The sequence below is a fragment of the Hemicordylus capensis genome, chromosome 5, assembly GCF_027244095.1.
Source record: "Hemicordylus capensis ecotype Gifberg chromosome 5, rHemCap1.1.pri, whole genome shotgun sequence".
In the NCBI taxonomy this organism is placed as follows: domain Eukaryota; kingdom Metazoa; phylum Chordata; class Lepidosauria; order Squamata; family Cordylidae; genus Hemicordylus; species Hemicordylus capensis.
Window position 1 is genome coordinate 215,245,791 of NC_069661.1, and position 20,215 is coordinate 215,266,005.

A 20,215-nucleotide genomic window follows, 5' to 3' on the forward strand; every position below is an offset into this window, starting at 1 on the left:
GTGGGCCTAAGCTGTTTACAGCTTTATAGGTTATAACCAACACTTTGTATTCTTCTTATCCTTGGTCTCCCAGCAAAACCAGATCAAGGGAGGGACCAAAGAGGTTAGCACCAGAACAGGGGGAGGCTGTGAGCACGAGTTTTTACTTAGAGTCCACCTGCCACCCTTTGAGCCAAAGGAACCTACGCAGGACCACCCAAGGACAATGCCCTAGACGCCTGCTGCACACAATCAAGACTAGAGTCCGCCATGAAGGCAGCCACCTTGGCCATCTTGTTGATGACCTGTCCCAATTGAGAATTACCTGGGGGGGGGGGACGGGGACCAGCAGAGCCAACTGTTTTGCCCATAGAATAGTTGCCCTAACAAAGATGGAATTAGCAGTAGCTGCCTTAATTACAGTGGCAAAAGCCTCATCTGCCTTTTAAAAAAGAGCATCACATTTTTTATCCTCTGTGGAGCGAAGCTGCTCCTGACCTTCAATATTCAGGAGGATACCCAAGACCATTTGGGCCACAGGAGGGTCCACGCGGGGGGTGGCTAACAAGTTGGAGACCTCGGGAATGAGAGTATGTTTCCTAGGATAAGAAACAATAGTTCTAGAAGATGCAGGGTTCTGCCATTCAGCCAGCATAACTTGTTTAAACAGAGCAGGGAAAGGCACAGCAGTGGAAGGGCCTGTAGAGGAAGGGAAAACCTCCTGGTCCAACTTGGATGTGGGGGCCACATCTGCAGGGGCAACGTCCTTAATAGCTCTCTTAGCTTTGGACAATAAAACATCAAATTCAGCAGAATTAAACAGCCGTGCCGAGATAGGAGCTACCGGGGTAGATTCTTCCTCAGGGAGTTCACCCTCCTCTCTATCCGAGTCCTTACGCAACGGAACATGAGACTCCCATTCAGAGCCCAAAGAGAGCTGGTTAAAGCGGGCTAGATTAGGGAGAACAGAATCAATCTGAGTGGGGGTGGGGGACAAATTGAAGGCAAGCTAGGCCCAGTGGGGGCCACGAGAGGGCGAGTCTGAGGCAACTGTGGTTCCTTGGGAGGCCTCTGGGGCACATCAGAATCAAAAGGGGGCCTGAGGAGGCACCGTTTGCACCTGAGAGTAGGTGATTTCAGAATTAAGCACCTACGTTCCAACAGCGGTATGGCTTCCCTGCCAGGGCTGGACACTGGGGAAGATGAGGAGGGGGCCCTATCAGCATGAACCGGAGCCCCATGGAGGGGGAGGGGGGCTGAAACGGAATCACCAGCTGAGTCACAGACGGCAGGGAAATTAATGGCAGGTACTCCCTGGTAAAGAAATCCTTCAGCAAAAGCACTACATCTGAAGGGAACTGCGGGGGATTGTGCCCCAGAGGAGGTGGAGGGGGTGGATTACCTGTGCGCCTCCCAGCCCCAAAAGGGAGAGGTGATGGTACTGCGCCCGTAGGAAGAGCATCTCCCCAAGCCTCACAGTCCTCTGACTCTCCAGAACGTGCAAGCCTCTCGGGGGGGGGGGGGGAGCGCAGGTGTACCAGCTGGGCCTTCCACCACAACCACGGGGGAGGTGTAAGCATGCTTACAGATGCTTGATCGTCCTTCCCCCTTTTACTTCCTTTAGAACGGGCCTTTGAACGTTTACATACCACCTGAATGAGCAGTCGTTCGCTGAGGCAAACTGATTCAGAGAGCCGTTTGGCTTTCTTAGCCTTGCCTCCGTTCCCCTCTCTGGAATGTCTGCTGCGCTTAAGTGACTTACACGGGGAAGATAGAGCTGCCGCAATTGAGGCCGCTGCTGAAGCGGGGAAGGCTGACCCAGGATTCGCCAAAGTGCCGGCTATAGCTTGTTGCGCCTCTGGAGCCTGCTCACACCATAGACCCTTCGGAGAGGGAGCCCTTAAGTAGCTCTTCAGTATGAGCGGTATCCATAGTAAGGAAAAAATGCGCTCGGTAAGGGCGCAACTGCCCCCAAACCCAGCAAAAATGAAAGTGCCAAATAAGAATGAAAAAAGTAGTTTTGGAAACAAGATTTGGTACTAAGAGAAACAAAAAGCCTAAGGCAGAATCCTTCCCACCTTTGCACACAACAGAGAAGCAGCGGGGGAAAGCAGAAATATAGCCTAAGCCAAAATCCTGCAGAGCCAAACTCCAAGCGTGCAAGCCTTGAGCAGACAAGACGAGAACTGGGGGTTGGCACCCTCTGGCAAGGGAAGTGCAGTAACTGAATTTCCGGCCTGTCTTGAGCATGCTCACTAGATCATCCCACACTGATGAGCTCCAGCCAGGGGAAAAAGTTGTCCCCAGGCAAGCAACTGAGGCTGGGCCCCACACGCACTGAGGCAGAGAGAACACCATAAACAAATTGTACATGCCTATATTACATCCAATATAGTACAGCACCATGTTTTTCACACTGGGGAAATGCAGCACTATTGACAGCTGCACTTGCAGCTCACGGGCTTCTTCCTTTAATTTCCTCAAAAACGTATGCAGTGCCCACCCCCTTCTGGCCTTAATGCATCCACTATTACATAGCATTGCATTCAAAAGGTCAGAAAAACCAACCAGCAGAGGAGAAGCACAGTTGAGCAGAGCAAGTGGCAATACACCCCTGTAAAATTATTTTCAAAGAAGAATTTGGTGATTTGCTGTTAAGGATCATGCTTTGCTATTGTATCGGCGGACTAATCGGCAATCTCTGGCCTTAAAAAGTTCAAGGTTCAGTCAGAACACAGATCTACTCTGCTGCTTTTTCAAGAAAACAGACTAGGGTTGCCAATTAAATAGTAGTGGCTACACTAGTATGAACTAGTTTTAGAAACTGCAAAGAATGAAACTGTAGAATGCAATTTTTAAAAAAACCTGTCCAGAACTTCAAAAGTAATTTGCTATATGGAACATCTACATCTCTGGCTAAAGCTTCCTGAACTATTTTGAACTCATCTAAACATAATGCAATTCTATTATATTCAAACAGTTAACCTTGTCAATTTTTGCCTGATGTAGATATGAGAATTTACAAATACCAATTTATGGTGATTATAACCTACCCTACTGTTAAGTTATGCAGCAGTTTCATATAGCCATTTGCCAATAGTCATGCACTTCTCATTAGGTTGATTTATCTAAACAAGTTAAGTCAGCCTTGAAAGCCACAAAAGACAAAGACATAAAAGTTACTAGCTTATCTATTCTCACACACCTACATCATTTATATCAGATTTAAGAAAATAACTCCTCCAATTTTCAAAAGCTTTCTTGCCCATTCGCCCGGAGTTAAAACATTCTTATGTAACAAGGTAAATGGCTATTTACAATCTTATTTAACAAGTGATTTAACATATACATTGATCAGAAATCACTGCAACACTCATGAGCAAATGTCTCCATGATATAAATATCCTAGTGAAAGCAGCATTCTTCCATTATTCACTATATCTTTCAGTCTTAATATTAGCATAGGACCGAAAATGGACTGTCTTGTAAAAGTTTCATCTTATTTTCTATCAGTGCAAGAAATTGTATTTGGTGACACACAATAATTTCAATATTGTATTTGGGTTGTGAAACAACAGGATTAGACTAGGATAAACTCTGATATCTCACTGACCTTGGAATTGTCTTCCTCCAAAATTTCTCCCTCATCAGTTTGCATGGGAACAGAATCTGTGCAAAACTCTGCTGAAATACGAAATTCTGCCTAAAAGAAACAAGGGGAAGGTGAACACATTGAAAAAATTAGGCTGAAATCTGAGCTTTATATGTCATATTGCACACTGTAAATACTAGAACTCTTGACCCATAAAAGGTAGAGTTTATGTAGACAACTGAAGCAAAGATTCAGTAAGACACTGCATTTGAAGGCCTATGCTGTGACAATACGTGCAGCAAGGAAGCAATTTTATTCTGTTTTCTGCAAGTTCTCGCCCAGTAGAACTGTTCCAGATTGTTAGGGGTTCAACTCAAGTCCCTTCTGTTTCAAATCTGTTTCTGGAAACAATGTCTCACAGTGAAGCATTAATGAGTTATTTGCAGATAAAATATCTTACATTTGGGCTGATCTGGACTCTAATATTTCTGCAGGGTCAGTTAGGGAGGTGTCCAGCAACCCCTCTTACAAGATTAGATTGGATCAGCTTCAGTTTGTGACTCCCAAGGATTGCTGCTTGGACCAGTATGGCCTACCACCTCTTCTTTGGATCCTTGCCCAACATGGCTGATTTGATCTTTCGGGGAGGTTGTTGGAGCAAGCCTAGTTGATATCAATATTTCACTGAGGGAGGGCACTAGGCCACCCTGTCAGAAGGAGACAATGGTTAGATATATTCTTAAGAAGCCTGCTCTGGATCCCCTGGTGATGGATAATTATAAGACAGTCTCCAACTTCCCATGGTTGGGTAAGATGATTGAGAGGGTGGCATTCCTCCAAGCAGTCTTGGAGAAGACTTATTATCGAGACTCTACTGGTTCTTTTAGATCTCTACTGGTTTCTCAGTGGCTTTCGATACCAGCAAACATGATATCCTTACGGATCGCCTGAGGAATTTGGGGAGAGGAAGCACTGCTTTACAGTGGTTCTGCTCCTATATCTCGGGTAGATTTCAGATGATGGTGCTTGGTAGCAGTTGCTCTTTGAAATGGGAGCTACTATATGGAGTCCCTCAGGGCTCCATTCTGTCACCAATGCTTTTTGACAACTACATGAAACCTCTGGGTGGGGTCATCAGGGAATTTGGTGCTGGGTGTTATCAATATGCTGATGACACGCAGATCTATTTCTCCTTGTCATCGATATCAGGAAACGGCATTAGCCCTTTAAATGCCTGCCTATAGACAGTAATGGGGTGGATGAGGGATAATAAACTGAAGCAGAATCCAAGCATAGGTGATCATTTGGGGGGGGGGGGTCATAACCTGCAAGACAGGATAGAACTTCTTGTTCTGAACAAAGTTACACTACTCCAGAAAGAACAGGTTTGTAGCTTGGGAGTGCTCTTCGGCCTGGGTCTCACCCTGGTGTCTCAGGTTGAGGCTGTGGCCCAGAGAATTTTTTACCAGCTGTGACTGATTCGACAACTCCGCTCATTCCTTGAGGAGAATGAACTGAAAACAGTGGTACACCACCTAGTAACTTCCAGGTTAGACTACTGCAATATGCTCTATGTAGGGCTGCCTTTGTACATAGTTTGTAAACTTCAGTTAGTCCAAAATGCGGCAGCCAGATTGGTCTCTGGGATACCCCAGGAGACCACATTATGCCTATTCTTAAACAGCTGCACTGGCTGCCAATGTTTCCAGACAAAGTACAAACTGCCTTTAAAGCCTTGAATGGTTTAGGTCTAGATTACCTGCCTCTCTTTACAAGATTCCCCACCACTCATAAAGATAAATCAGGAAGATCTGGTCTTCGAGTGCCACAAGTTCATCTGGTGGCGACCTGGGATCAGGCCTTCTAAACTGCCACCCTCTAGGTTAGGGAACACACTCCCCGTAGATATAAGAGGATTATATCCCTTGGAGGCCTTTAGGAGAGCCTTAAAGATCCATTTTTAAGCCTGGCTTTTAATGATATTTAGTTTTAATTTTAATGAGTTTTAATTTGGTTTTTAAAAAATTAATTGCTTTATTATGTGTTTTTGATTTACATGTAAACCACCTTGGGCCATTTTAGAAAGGAGGGTATATACATTGATTGATTGATTGAATGAATGACCATTTCATCCAGCATGAGAGATTCCAGTTGCAATTAGGATACCCATTAGAGGACACAAGTGCCTTACTAGCAAAGGAAGAAGGTGGAGACAAGACAGAACAGTGCTGTTATGCAAATGTATATATCTGTATCAAGGGATTTTAGGGCTGGTGGACAGACCCTGAGGCAGGGCTGGTAGTTAAACCGACACCCACTGCTGCATACCCCCATAGGCTCTTTCAGACCAAGAAAAGCTAAGAAAAATATCCCCAGATAGAACTGTTATAGCACCAAGTTAAACAATCATAACCTATTATTCTGTTTAATCATTCATTAAGCAGACTCCTAAGAAAGGCCACAATATGTATGAGAATGAGCACTGAGCTCTGCTTTTATCTTTGAGTCTAGGAATACAAAGTTATTTGTCCTGAAAAGCCTGCCATAACTGTAATACAAAGCAGCACCTTGAAAAGCGCAACTTTTTCATGAGCAAATGCAACTCTCTAGTAGAGCAAGAAGTATGCTACCCCATCAACTGAAACAAAGTAGAACAGTTATTTAAATTCTTCTTGTTGCATGAACAGTTAGTCCCTGACAAGTAATTTTTGTGTTCCTACTGTATGAGCACAAGCACTTCCAGATCCTGTAGTATGGTTTACTGAGCAGAATAAAGATATTTCAATGCGTTTTGCACCATACATAGAAAGATTTACTTGCTATGGAATGTGCATAATTTTTAGCCTACTTTCCAGTAGGCTTAGGAGATCACCTGGCATTCCGTATACGTGTGTGTGTCTGTGTCCCCGCCCCCCCATCAACTTCACAATGCCTGGACCAATATGAACCGAATTGGGGACAGGGACAGGGACATAACAGTGTAGTTTGTGATGTCATCCACCCGATTTCAAGATGGCGGACACAAACATTTGAGGCCCAAGTGGGCTAACTTGTGAACCGCCTAACCAATTTGAACCAAATTTGCAACAGCTGTAGGGACACATTGGGATGCCTTAGGGGCATAGTTTGTGATGTCATCCACCCCGATTCAGGATGGTGGACACATGAACATTTGAGGTACAAGTGGGAACTGATTTGGATCAAATTTGGTACAGTTGTAGGGATACCGTAAATGCAGAGTTTGTGATGATGTTATCCACCCCATATCAAGACGGCAGATGCATGAACATCGGAGGCACAAGTAGGCTAACTTATGAACTGCCTAACCAATTTGGACCAAATTTAGCCCAGTTGTAGGGATAGTGAAAGGAAAGTAGGTAGATTAGTTCTTACTAGAACAACTTGTTCCTGAAGTCCACTTGCCAGGGTTGAGGGAGAGAGAGAAAGACAAGAGACTGAAAATTTTAACTCAGGAAAGATCTGAGCTGTAGAAAGTAACAGAGCAGAGAAGGGTAGAATTGAGACTATAACAGGAAAAGAAGGAGCTGCTACAGGCTGGCATTTGTGCGGCATGGGACCTATGTTCAGTCTCAGTCTTCTCTATAACTGCCCCAGGACTTTGGAACATGCTACCTGTCAGAAGAGCTTCCCAATATCTGGCTGCCTTCAAGAAGGCTTTTAAGATAGCTGTTTTATCAGGCTTTTATTTTTTTTAAAAAAATTGTTTTTATTGTTGGGTGGTGTTTTTTTTTAACTGAATGTAAACTGCCTGGAGATGTCAATGTTAGGTAATTTATAAAGAAATGAACAGTGTACTGAAATTTGGAGGGAGGTTTTGCAAAAATGGCTGTACTCTGCAGATGTTTAAGGCACCTGCCACAGTACATGAAAGGCACAACATTCTTTTTGGTGGGCTGGGAGGAGGAACAAAGTGAAGTGAAGGCAATCTATCCTTCCCTTCCCCTTTCACTATTACTATAGGCAACACTGGACACAAAGTGTCAAAAACGCTAGTTTCTACAATACCATGGAGCTGTAGAAGATGGAAAACTCATCCCCGTTGTAGGAACCAACATATATGTATACAATTCTCTCCACCACCACTGATGTTGTAACTAGGCCTTTTCTGTTGACTAGCAAGATCATTAGAAGTGTGAACTACTATATCTTTGTATGCAAAGGCTTATAAAATGTTTTATATTAAAACTGACAGAATTATCTGAATAAAGCTTAGGCAATACTTGTACTGCATATCCAAAACATCACAAGATTTGACAGCATAACAAAGTATTTCCATGAGACATTCTGTGCAGCTCTTCTTGAAATATGGAGAACAGAGATAGCACCCTCAGTAAATTTATACAATGTTAAATATAGAAATTAATCACTTTTCTCCATATTCCTGATTGCATCATGACTGCTACAATTCAGTAGCAGTCAAATGGAGAGCCAGCGTGGTATAGTGGTTAAGAGTGCTAGACTAGGACCAAGGAGACCTGAGTTCAAATCCCCATTCAGCCATGAAACTAGCTGGGTGACTCTGGGCCAGTCACTTCTCTCTCAGCCTAACCTACTTCACAGGGTTGTTGTGAAAGAGAAACTCAAGTACCGTGTTTCCCCGAAAATAAGACAGTGTCTTATATTAATTTTAGCCCCAAAAAATGCACTAGGGCAATTAGCGGTACATCAGAAATTACTGCTAGGTCTTACTTTCGGGGTAGGTCTTACTTTCGGGGAAACAGGGTATGTAGCACACCGCTCTGGGCTCCTTGGAGAAGGAGTGGGATATAAATGTAAAATAATAATAATAATAATAATAATAATAATAATAATAATAATAATAATAATACATGCCAGTACAGGTTTATCTTCTCTACCCTCTTTGGCCATCTACTCTGTATTTAGTAGCACATTTGTACTTTAAATGAGTTACCTTGACAGCTTTTCAGGGCTACTGAAGCCCAAAAGAATCCGTCTTGGCTACATTCAGTGCAAAAGTCAAGCCACTGTAAAAAAAAAAAAGGGGGGGGGGAGAGAAAACATTTATTACTATTCAAAAATGCCTTCGAGTGAGGAAAGAATCCCACTTTGAAACTAGGCAAACCTTGAAAAGGAACCTCTCCAAAAGCAAGGCAATGCTAGTTCTCTTTCTCTCTCTCTCTCTCTCTCTCTCGCTCTCTCTCTCTCTCTCTCTCTCACACACACACACACACCCCTCTATATTTATTTGGCAGTCAATAGGTATCCTTTCACCTGGTAGACACTGCGGGAAACTTTCACATAAAGTTAACAGTAACTTGATTGCACTTGCTGACCAAAGAAACTTTGCATTACAACAATATTTTATGGATTTGCATAATTTATTTGAAACATTTTCTATATTGCCCACTCCGAAGACTCTGGGTGGTGCACAAAAACATGCAAGCAAGGCAACATTAAAAATTACATTCTAATTTAAAAGTAACAAAAAGCAAATAGGTAAACTACAGGGCAAAAGCCTGGAGAAAAAGAAAAGTCTTCAATAGAGATTTGAAGATCAAATTGATTAGTTGCATTGTATATAGCAATAGTTACACATCTACCTCTCTCCTGAACTCAAGAATCACCATCACCACCGCACTTAGGACAGCATTTTTATTTATTTTGTTTGGGAGTCCCTCAGAGACAACTATTAAAAAATGCTGTAATCTGCTCTGACCTCATATCCCACTCTGTCCCATAAATTATATAAATAAATATATTATAAATATAAACCAGCATTAATTGTAATTATACTTTTGTTCCAAAGTGCACGTGTGGAATCTATCAAAAAAACCAACATCAAAGAATAAGGACTTTCATTTTTTATAATAGTTTCCAGCCTTTGTGATTATAGAGGAAAGCTTGGAAACATACAATACTTGGATAACTATGAAAAAAGCATAGTAAAAATACCTGCTATGAAGTTATACAGAAGGTAGGGCAGGAGGATGGGTGAGGGGAGGTTAAAAGGCTGCACTCCTGCCTAGTGAATTGGAGGATTTAAAAAGCATAATCTTCTCCATCTCTGGATGAAGACATGGCAACCTGACTTGATACCACTCTTTGCCACACATGTTTGTATTAAGAGCTTATTTTGGAACATCAAATGCAGTCCATCAGTTAACACCACACATGTAAACAAGCATTTTTAGAATTAAACACAATCTGCATTTTCTTGACTGAGGATACATGCTAGAATATACAACAAAACAAACAGCACTGCTGACAAAGCTATCAGAGGGTAACTATAAATTACAGGACAACCAAACCAAACTCACTCTGACAGTAAACGGCCAAATGTTAAGGCAGTCATACCATCTTATTTCAAATTCTTTTCTCTACCCATGTGCATGGTGGGGGGGCAACAGTATCATGATTCTTGTAGAAACAGTTAACTCCCAATTCTGCTTCTGTTCTTTCTCTTGAATAATACAATACCTTGGGCAGGTATCAGTAATAATAAACCACCTAGAGATTTTTATACTAGGCAGTATATAAATTCAATAAATAAATAAATGTGTGGTCTGGTTTTCGTGTTCCTATACAGAGAAGTAAAGGCCACAAGTTAAAGTTCAACTAACTTTTTCCAAAAGATGGTACAAACTGGAAGAAGGTTTACCAGGTAGGGGTGTGCACAAACCGTGGTTCGAGCACCGGTTCAGCACCGCAGGGAGGGGAGCTTTAAGAAAGAGGAGAGCAGGTCCTTACCTGCCCTCTGCCACCCCATGCAGCTTCCTGCTGGGGTGGTGCTTGGCCCAAGTACCCCCACGCATGCACGGGCACCACCTGTGTGGTCATTATGGTGTTGCTGACCACACATAGCTCCCACACACGTGGACACTATGTGCATGCTGGCACTGCACAGGAATACTTGGGCCCAGCGCCTCCCCAGCAGGAAGCTGCATGGTGCGGTGGAGAGCAGGTCAAGACCTGTTCTCTTTGTTAAAGCTCCTGCTCCCCATGGTGCTGAACTGGTGCTTGAACCGTGGTTTGTGCACACACCCTATTAACAGGTGCTGAATGGAGGGGTGGGAAGGAGGAGAGAAAAGAGACATTACATTTCTCGCAAGTATGTCACAATTTCTTTGTCTGGCGTTATAGGGGCTTAAATGTGACCCTGCTAGAGCATCTCTGCTTTCAACCCTCAGAAAAAACAGGCACCTGTCCTCAACTACCTGAAAAACTAGATAAACCAATCTAAATATCTTTCACTTATATCAGTAAGTACTGCATTACTTGATAAGCAGCATCAACAGCACACAGAACAAGCATAATCAGTCTGAACTGTTTACCAAATCACAACTTTCACATTTTTATGTTCCAAGCCCAGGTACACAAAAGTTTATTAATATAAGTGAGATTTGGAGCATTTTAGGTGCTAATTAACTAGGAAAACCTTTCAGTTTATTTCTCCAGAAGCAGAGGTTTGAATCAGGAGTCAAATATGAATTGAAATACTCTTGAATTAGTGAGATGGTATTGTATGTGTGTATATTTACTACTATTTTTTCTGATTTTATTGTTGATTTTTATGGTTATTTTACGTGGGCACTGTTGCACAGATTTTAAGCTGTTATAATTCTGAACTACCTTAGGAAATTGTTTCAACTGAATGGCAGAATAGAAGTGTTTACACACACACACACACACACACACACACACACACACAGAGAGAGAGAGAGAGAGTACATAAATATACAAATCTATTTATATTTAGAGTGCATCATTTGTATGCACAGAATGCAAGACAGAACTCTCTCCCGAAGTGCTTGCAGATAGATACATACATACAGGTGAAACTCGGAAAATTAGAATATCGTGCAAAAGTCCATTAATTTCAGTAATGCAAATTAAAAGGTGAAACTGATATATGAGACAGACGCATTACATGCAAAGCGAGATAAGTCAAGCCTTAATTTGTTATAATTGTGACAGGGGCGTAGCAAGGTTGGAGTGGGCCCAGAGACAAGATTTTAAAATGCCCCCCCCCACCAAAGTCCAGGGCCTCCGCACACCCCAGGCCCCCAAGGATTTAAGTCTGATATTCCAAAATAAGTATGCTGCCTGCAAATACATTTCACTGAATACACACACACACATCACAATATATAGTGATATACATTGAGTACTATACATTTGTATTACTTTTAATGCCTAGAACACACTAGAAAGATGAATTATTAAAATGGGCCCTTCGCTGCAGATTAGCAAAGGAGACTTTCAACCATGCAGGGTGAACCTATGTTTGTTTTCCCAGAATTCTGAACAAATTCAGTCAAGTTTGATTGCAGGAGGTTTTTCACAGGAGACTTTTAAAGCCCTTTAAGACACATCTCCTCTGGAATGGAGGTGCTGCATTCACATGTTGGCCAGATTTACCCTGAAGTCCCTGCAAGTTATTGGGGAGCAGTTCACACACAAGAAAAATAAAATAAAAGCACCACACATGCTTCACAGTTCTCACTCAGACCTTCTGGGTTGCAAAACAACTTGAACATAAGTGCATTTATAAATGAATAAATAAAATTAATAAAATACTGTTCCAGAAGTTTTTGCAATTTTCTGCCATGAAACAAGCCACTTATAGGACTTTTTAGATAGGTTTTTTTAAGTCAGCAAATTTCCCAAGCTGTTTCAAAATAAATATTCAGAGACTTCTCAGTCCCTCCCCCCCACCCCCATATCCAAGCCCTATGGCAAGCAGATCCCTATATATGGGGGAGGGGGGGGGAATGTAACCACAAAAAGGAGTTCACACTCTACCTGGCAAATGCTGGTCTGGGTTAAGCAGGGCAGCAAGGGGTCTTCTGCTGCAGAGAACACTCTGGCTGCCTCCTCCTTCCTGGCTTGCTTGGGCCCTACTCGAGTTCAGGCTTCACTGCGGCCTTCACGGAGGCCTCCGTGGAAGCCCCGCCCACCCGCCGATCAGCTGAGAGGCGGGAGAAAAGCAGCTCTTTGCAGCTTGCCTGCTGCTTCGATTGCGGGCCAGCAGAACAAGCAGGAGAGACGGCGAAGAGGGCAAGTGGCTGAGAGGCTATGGGGCTGGGCAGGGGGCAATGGGGAGTCACATGAGGTGCCCCTGGGGTGCCCCTCCAGGCAATGGGGCCCCCAGACAACTGTCTCCCCTTTCCCTATCATTGTTACGCGCCTGAATTGTGATGATCATGGCGTACAGCTCATGAAAACCCCAAATCCACAATCTCAGAAAATTAGAATATTACATGGAACCAAGAAGACAAGGATTGAAGAATAGAACAATATCGGACCTCTGAAAAGTATAAGCATGCATATGTATTCAGTACTTGGTTTGGGCCCCTTTTGCAGCAATTACTGCCTCAATGCGGCGTGGCATGGATGCTATCAGCCTGTGGCACTGATGAGGTATTATGGAAGACCAGGATGCTTCATTAGCGGCCTTCAGCAATTCTGCATTGTTTGGTCTCATGTCTCTCATCCTTCTCTTGGCAATGCCCCATAGATTCTCTATGGGGTCAGGTCAGGCGTGTTTGCTGGCCAATCAAGCACAGTACACTGTATACTTTTCAGAGGTCCGATATTGTTCTATTCTTCAATCCTTGTCTTCTTGGTTCCATGTAATATTCTAATTTTCTGAGATTGTGGATTTGGGGTTTTCATGAGCTGTACGCCATGATCATCACAATTATAACAAATTAAGGCTTGACTTATCTCGCTTTGCATGTAATGCGTCTGTCTCACATATCAGTTTCACCTTTTAATTTGCATTACTGAAATTAATGGACTTTTACACGATATTCTAATTTTCCGAGTTTCACCTGTAGATATAAAAACACACCAAAACACCAGGTGTCTGATGAGAGTAGTGTGCATGTAGTACACAGATTAGCATTAGACTTTACAGTGTCTTGTTTACACACACACACACACACACACACACACCCCAAAAAAATCCAAAACAGACTCTCAGGCACAGATACAGAATAACAGAACAGCAGGTCAAGGTTGCCTTTTCTTTTACTTTAAAAAAAAAGTATGGATAACACACAGAAGTAAACAAGCCTCTGAACTACTTTTTCACCATGCAGTTGAACTGACAAACCCCTGCTAAATAGGCAAAGAGTAGTTCTCCCATTTAGCTGGGGAAGAACAAATGTGCCTATTCAACCCCAGCACAGTAGTCCTCCAGTGGTTTTTGCTGTTGTCTATCTTGTGTTTCTTTTTTAAATTGAGCCCTTTCAGGACAGGAAACCATCTTATCCTTTTTTCTTTGTAAACCGCTTTGAGAACTTTTGTATTGAAATGTGGTATATAAACAATACATTAATACTTTAACATATCTTACATCATGAGATTGGAAATACATGGCAGCAAGTACGGTTGGCAAGAGAGCATTGCCCTGGGCCTAAGCTTGTCATTTGCTTTCACAAATTGAAGACAGTCCCTTTGATTATGCTAGTACTTCATGACAACACTGCTCCTAGCTTACTTACAAAGCATAGCAATATGGCAGCCTATGAACCACCCAAATGTTTGCTTTATAAAAATGTTTGGCTTGTAGGCTGTGTACACTCCCTATGACAAGGATATACAAAGGATACAGTATTTAAGTTTCTTACCATCTCCAACCCATCAACTGTAATAAATGTGCTTTGTGCAGGACTGCACAACTCTGGCCCTTCAGCTGCTTTTGGACTACAATTCCCATCATACCCAGCAATAAGTGGCCAATAGCCAGGGATGATGGGAGTTGCAGTCCAACATTTGTAGGACAACTGAAGTTGTGCAGCCCTGACTTAGTGACAGTGTGATTCTAGCTATGCAAAGCTCATGGTACAAGTGTAGCTTTAGTAAGATGCCAGACTCCCTTATCTAGCCAAAACTTTACTGTAAGTGTAAGAGACCTTGTTAATATTTGTCTTCTGTGCACAAAGCCTGTGCACAAGTTTTGGTATGCAAGTCTCCTCACATGGAACAAAACTGCTCCCCAAGTTTAAGATAAACTTTAAATACATATTTTTGGCATGCTCAATTTTTAAAAAGGAAGAGCAGATTAAGAAAATTTAGATGGTTGTAGGAATATTTCCAAATGTAACTTTATGTGAGAGACTGGAACAGTTTTGGAGAATGCTTAAAGCCTGACAAAATCCTTGCTAAGAATAATTGATCATATGGAAGAAGAAAATTACCAATATAAAGTATTGTACCAAATTGAACTAGAACTCTCAGAGAGTGGGTTACTCATACATAGGGAGAACAGGCTCTTATTTTGTCTGGCAAACTATCTACCCTTAGGAGAAGGAAACAAATTACAGCATCAAATGGAACAGTATAATCCCCAATACCCATGCCAACTAAAAACTAGTCGCAATAAATATATTTTTTTAACCTCTCATAAATATATGTTGCATAGTTGCCAAAATTTATAAGAATGTTTAAGTGTCTACAAATGAGAAATTACAGAACTCTGCACAAATAGAGTCATCCTACAACATGAGATTAGGTACTCAAAGTTCAGCACCAATTTAAAAGCTCACCATTTTATTCATTCTTCCCTTTGTAATAATCAAGTTAATGGTCCAAGACCAGAATATTAATACAGGTGTATCTTGTTATCCGCAGAGGTTCAATTCTCGCAGTCTGCCACGGATTTTTTTTAGATTGTAAGCTCTTTGGGGACAGAGGTTTATATCTATGTAAACCACTTTAGCAACTTTTGCTGAAAAGCGATATATAAATATTCATCATATATATGACGAAACCGCAGATGATGAGATATTGAGTCAATGGGACTTGGCGGGGTGGGGTTAGGTTCCTGGACGTGAAGAACATGGGTGCAAACAGCAAAAAAAGGTGGGGCTGGAAATTGAGAAATAAGTGCCCTAATATGCTCTGCAGGTCTCCAGGCATCCAGCAATGCACCCCAAATGATGGGGAAATAGGATCTTCCTGTGTTTTTTAAAAACACAAATCAGGCACAAAATGTCTCCTCTTCCTAAAATGGACAGAAGTTATCTCCGAGGTCATTTCGGGCCACCCCAAACCCACAGATACGTGAAATTGACTTTTTGTTGATCCTTTTTTTCTGCATATGCCAAGGTCAGGTGTCAATTATCCAATTGTGGATACACGAAATTGTGGATAACAATGTTTGCCTGTATACCCTGAGTGTAGTCTAGTGTTAAATCATTCTCACCATTATATTAGCTGTCAAAATTATCCCTTCAACCTTTGGCATTAACCAAACACATTCTGGGTGCTATTTCCATACAGTCACGCAAAGAGCACAGCAGCTGAATGGTAGAAAGCAGTCTTTGCTGCCATGGTGGCTCAACTAATTTGATATATGCACAAGAATGAGAGGGGGGGGACAGCTCAATGGTACATGGCACAAATCCAGACAATGCTGGTTCCCCTCTTCAGTGAAGAGCCATAGCAAATCACACTCACTATGCTGAACTCAAGAGTGAGCAAAAATATGGAACCCTGCTCTTCCTCCTTAGCTTTGGTTAAGGGAAACACTGCTACTAGTGTTAACATAAGAACAGCGCTGCCAAGGCTTATCTAGTCCAGCATCCTGTTTCCCACAGTGGCCCATCAGATGCCTCTGGGGAGCCCACAGGCAAGAGGTGAGGGCGTGCCCTCTCTCCTACAACTGGTATTGAGAGGCAGAGCCTCTGAGGCTGGAGGTGGCCCACTGAAGATGGTCAACACTAACTAGGACTCCTGTTGAACTGGATCTTGAAGCTCTAAACAGCAACTCTGACTAGCATTAAATACTATGAACTATCCTAAATACAAATTGAATCCCAGCTACGAGGCTAGCCTGAACCCTCCCATGGTGAATGGATGCTGTTATCGGTTTTAAGGAAAACTAAATATCTGAAGGGGGGGGGAGAGATATTGTGCATTTAGAAGCACATGATCAAGACACCTCCCTGAAATAAAAGCCCCTTGCTAATGAACTCCATGTTCCTCAGCCACAAAATTCTGATCCGGCTTTTACAGGCATCTGGAGGAAGAAAGTTCCGGGAGGAGGAGGCAGTGCAGAAAAAACAGCAGCAAGGGGAAATACCAACACCACTCTCAATTTGGAACTTAACTTCCAGAGCTACCATCAAGAGGCCACATATGGCTAAGTACAAAATTTGCCATGGGAAGGATTTATCTCAGAAGTTGTGTAGACTTGACAGCAAGGTTTCACATTTGTACTTACCACAGGGATGACTATGTCACCATCATCATATGATGAGCCCCAACTTCTCCAGCCTTGAAGCTGCAAAAGGTGGGGAGATCACCCCCACAGTTGCATAGCAAACACCATTTCATCTCTGGCTTCGGAGCTGGGAGGAAAATGGGGGAAGCATGGCCGCTGTGTTGCCGAGGCATCCAAACCCAAACAAGCATCCAGCCCCCTTTCCAGCAACACCTTATATGTCCATGGCCTTATGCAGGCACCCAGAGCACCTTACCCTATCATCCTTTCAGATGTGGAACTGAATTGGGAAATCAGGGACCAGAGAGATGCAGCGTCCTATCAACCAATTTTTGCTTTGGCTGCCGAGGTCAGTGAAATATGGTCAATTCCTGCTTTCCAACATGTTGCATTGGCTGAGCCTGAAAATAAATTATTGCAGACTCTAAGAACTGATGCAGGAGCACGCTGTTTCCTCTAAGGCGTGCGCACACTCACAAGTTTTTGGATGTCCGCTTCATTCATTTTACATCCCACAGGTTGAATCAGGAAGGCCCCATTCTGAATGCAGGTGTGCGCACACACTGCCTTGATACTGCCGCCCAGAATAAAACTCATTCCACACAGAGATGAAAAAAGTAGACGGACCACTGCAGGAGCATCACTAGGTATTGGCTATGAAGGCTAAAGCCCTGAAAGTTTTGAAACATAAGCAAACTTACCATACTTGCTCACTGCTACATTCCCTCTATTCTGCCCCACCTCCTCTGCGCCCATTTAAAAACTGTTCTGTTCTGCTTTCTCTTTCCAGGCCAACTAAGACAGAGGATTAGTACAACAAAGAATCAACAGCACATACTAATTGGCTGCTAGGAAAGGAAAATAAAGCAGAGCAGTGCTGTTGTGGCTGTGTGTCCCCCTATTTGGCTTCCCCATGCACAAGACTGCATTATGCAGGGCTGGCTGCTTGGTCAAGCCAACTGGCACAGCTGTCATGGTCCAGATGTAACAGTTTAATGAGGGAAGCAGAAGAAGCAAGCAAGAAATAGAATATAAGTGTTAACTTTCATTTTAGGCTAGATCTATCAGTCCTTGATTAAGCCTACTGGTCATTCCCACATTTTGAGACAAGATGTTGTGCAAACTACTTCTTTTCATCCATCCGGCACCTTCTGCTAATCAATTTCACTAGGGCCATGTTCTCACAATGAACCAATCAGGGTTATGTCAACCGTGATCAGTGAGCCCTGCACATTCCCACAGAGCAGGTCATGAGAATCCAGAATTTCAGGACAGTCTCAGTTAAATTGCTGGAGGTGGGCAACATTTCACTGGAATTGCTAACTACAATCTGATTCCCAGTGAATATACACAATCTACAAGAGGGTAATTGAAGTCACCCATTATTAGAGCTCTGTCTCTAACATAAGAACAGCCCTGCTGGATCAGGCCCAAGGCCCATCTAGTCCAGCATCCTGTTTCGCACAGTGGCCCACCAGATGCCGCTGGAAGCCACAGACAGGAGCTGAGGGCATGCCCTCTCTCCTGCCATTACTCCCCTGCAACTGGTACTCAGAGGCATCCTGCCTTTGAGGCTGGAGGTGGCCCACAGCCCTCTGACTAGTAGCCATTGATAGACCTCTCCTCCATGAAGTCATCCAAACCCCTCTTAAAGCCATCCAGGTTGTTGGCTGTCACCACATCCTGTGGCAGAGAGTTCCACAAGTGGATCACGCGTTGTGTGAAAAAGTACTTCCTTTTGTTGGCCCTAGACCTCCTGGCAATCAATTTCATGGAGTGACCCCTGGTTCTAGTGTTGTGTGAGAGGGAAAAGAATTTATCTCTCTCCACTTTCTCCACACCATGCATGATTTTATAGACCTCTATCATGTCTCCCCGCAGATGTCTTTTTTCTAAACTAAAAAGCCCCAGGTGTTGTAGTCTTGCCTCATAGGAAAGGTGCTCTAGGCCCCTGATCATCTTGGTTGCCCTCTCTTTAACATCTCTCAGATTTGCTTCTTCAGCTCCAGATCATTCTCAAGGTTTTGATCCAGAGGGCGATAGCATGTCCCTAATAACACATTTCCCTTCAGTCCTCATATTGTCACCTATATTGTTCTCCAAATAATTATGTGGAGGACTCCAATAGGGATGTGCATGAATATGTTTGGCGCCAGCAGGGGTAGTACTTTAAGGGTGGGGGAGGGTGTACTCACCCCTCCCGCTGCATTTCCCCTGCCGACGCTCTGTTATCTTTAAGCCCCTAGAGGCAGCAGCGTTCCTCCCTGATGCCCTGTTTCCCCCGTCAGCCGGAAGTGGCCGGAAGTAGCAAGTGTGCGCCCGTCTGCTGTGCGCACGCACAATGGGCGCATGCGCACATGCTACTTCCGGCTGATGGGGGAAACGGGGCGGCCCTGAGGGGCTTAAAGATAACAGAGCGCCGGCAGGGAAAATGTGGCAGGAGGAGTGAGTACACCCTCCCCCGCCCTTAAAGTACTACCCCCGCCGGCACCGAAACACCAAACCACCACCCCCAAGACCGAAACGTTTCAGTCCTCCTAGGTTTTCTAGCTTATTGGATTTTATCTCTCTTTTAAGTGCTATTCCCCCCCCCCCCACGCCATCCTTTCTGTAGAGTTTGTATGCAGGAATAACAGTGTCCCACTAGTTCTCAATGTTCCACCAGGTTTCCATTATGCCCACTATATCTAGGTTTTCATTAGCAATCAAGCACTCACTCATCTTGGGTCAGAGGCATCTGCCATTGGTATATAAACACCTATATGCCAAGTATCTTACCTGGTGTTGGCGTGTGTCATCTTTCTTACCGTCATTTGACCTTTTTGACCAGCTGTCATGCGTTTCCATCTGCTCTACTCTGATTATATTATAAATTCACCCTGTCTTCCTTGTTTGCCATCCACCTGGCCAAACAATAAATCTCCCTTATGCACATCAGTTCAAGGAATCCTAAATACCTCTTGCTAAGGTCCAACCCTCCACCTCTTCCCTCCTTGCTCTCTGCTCAGGATTCTGACATTGAAGGAGGCAAATTTGAAGCCATCCATACTGTTCTCAATTCCTTGTCTCACTTGAGTTGTCTTGTCACCTTCACCAAATCCCTCCACTGGTCCCCTTGATCCTATCCTTTTCGGTTTCCCCCTGCTAATTGAGCAGAGAGGCACCTTTCAGAGGGGAGAGCAACTGGCCCTATCCATCCCCAGCACAGCATCCCTCCAGTGGCTGATGCTGGTGTCTACCTTATGTTTATTTTTAGAATGAAACCCCTTTGGGGACAGGGAACCATTTTATTTATTTATATCTATGTACACCACTTTGTGGACTTTTGCTGAAAAGCAGTATATAAATATCCGTCGTTTGTTTAGTTGTGGCCCCTCAGCTTCGGAACGCCTTCCCCAAAGAGCTTCGCCAATGCTCCCTCTCTCAATGTT

General features: G+C 43.4%; 1 protein-coding gene across 7 annotated transcripts in view; it reads right to left on the reverse strand.

Annotated features, from left to right (window-relative positions):
- TNRC6B (trinucleotide repeat containing adaptor 6B) overlaps nucleotides 1-20,215 on the reverse strand; it is a 220,677-nt gene that overhangs the window by 193,883 nt on the left and 6,579 nt on the right. For 6 of the 7 annotated variants that reach the window (XM_053256273.1, XM_053256276.1, XM_053256272.1 and 3 more), the window contains exons 2-3: nucleotides 8,505-8,577; nucleotides 3,593-3,682 (exon numbers count right to left, since the gene is read on the reverse strand). In XM_053256273.1, the coding sequence (XP_053112248.1) occupies nucleotides 3,593-3,637 (45 nt within the window). In that variant the 5' untranslated portion in view covers nucleotides 3,638-3,682; nucleotides 8,505-8,577. Of the gene's footprint in view, nucleotides 1-3,592; nucleotides 3,683-8,504; nucleotides 8,578-17,040; nucleotides 17,121-20,215 lie in introns of those variants that run through there. The other variant, XM_053256274.1, reaches the window with a different exon arrangement.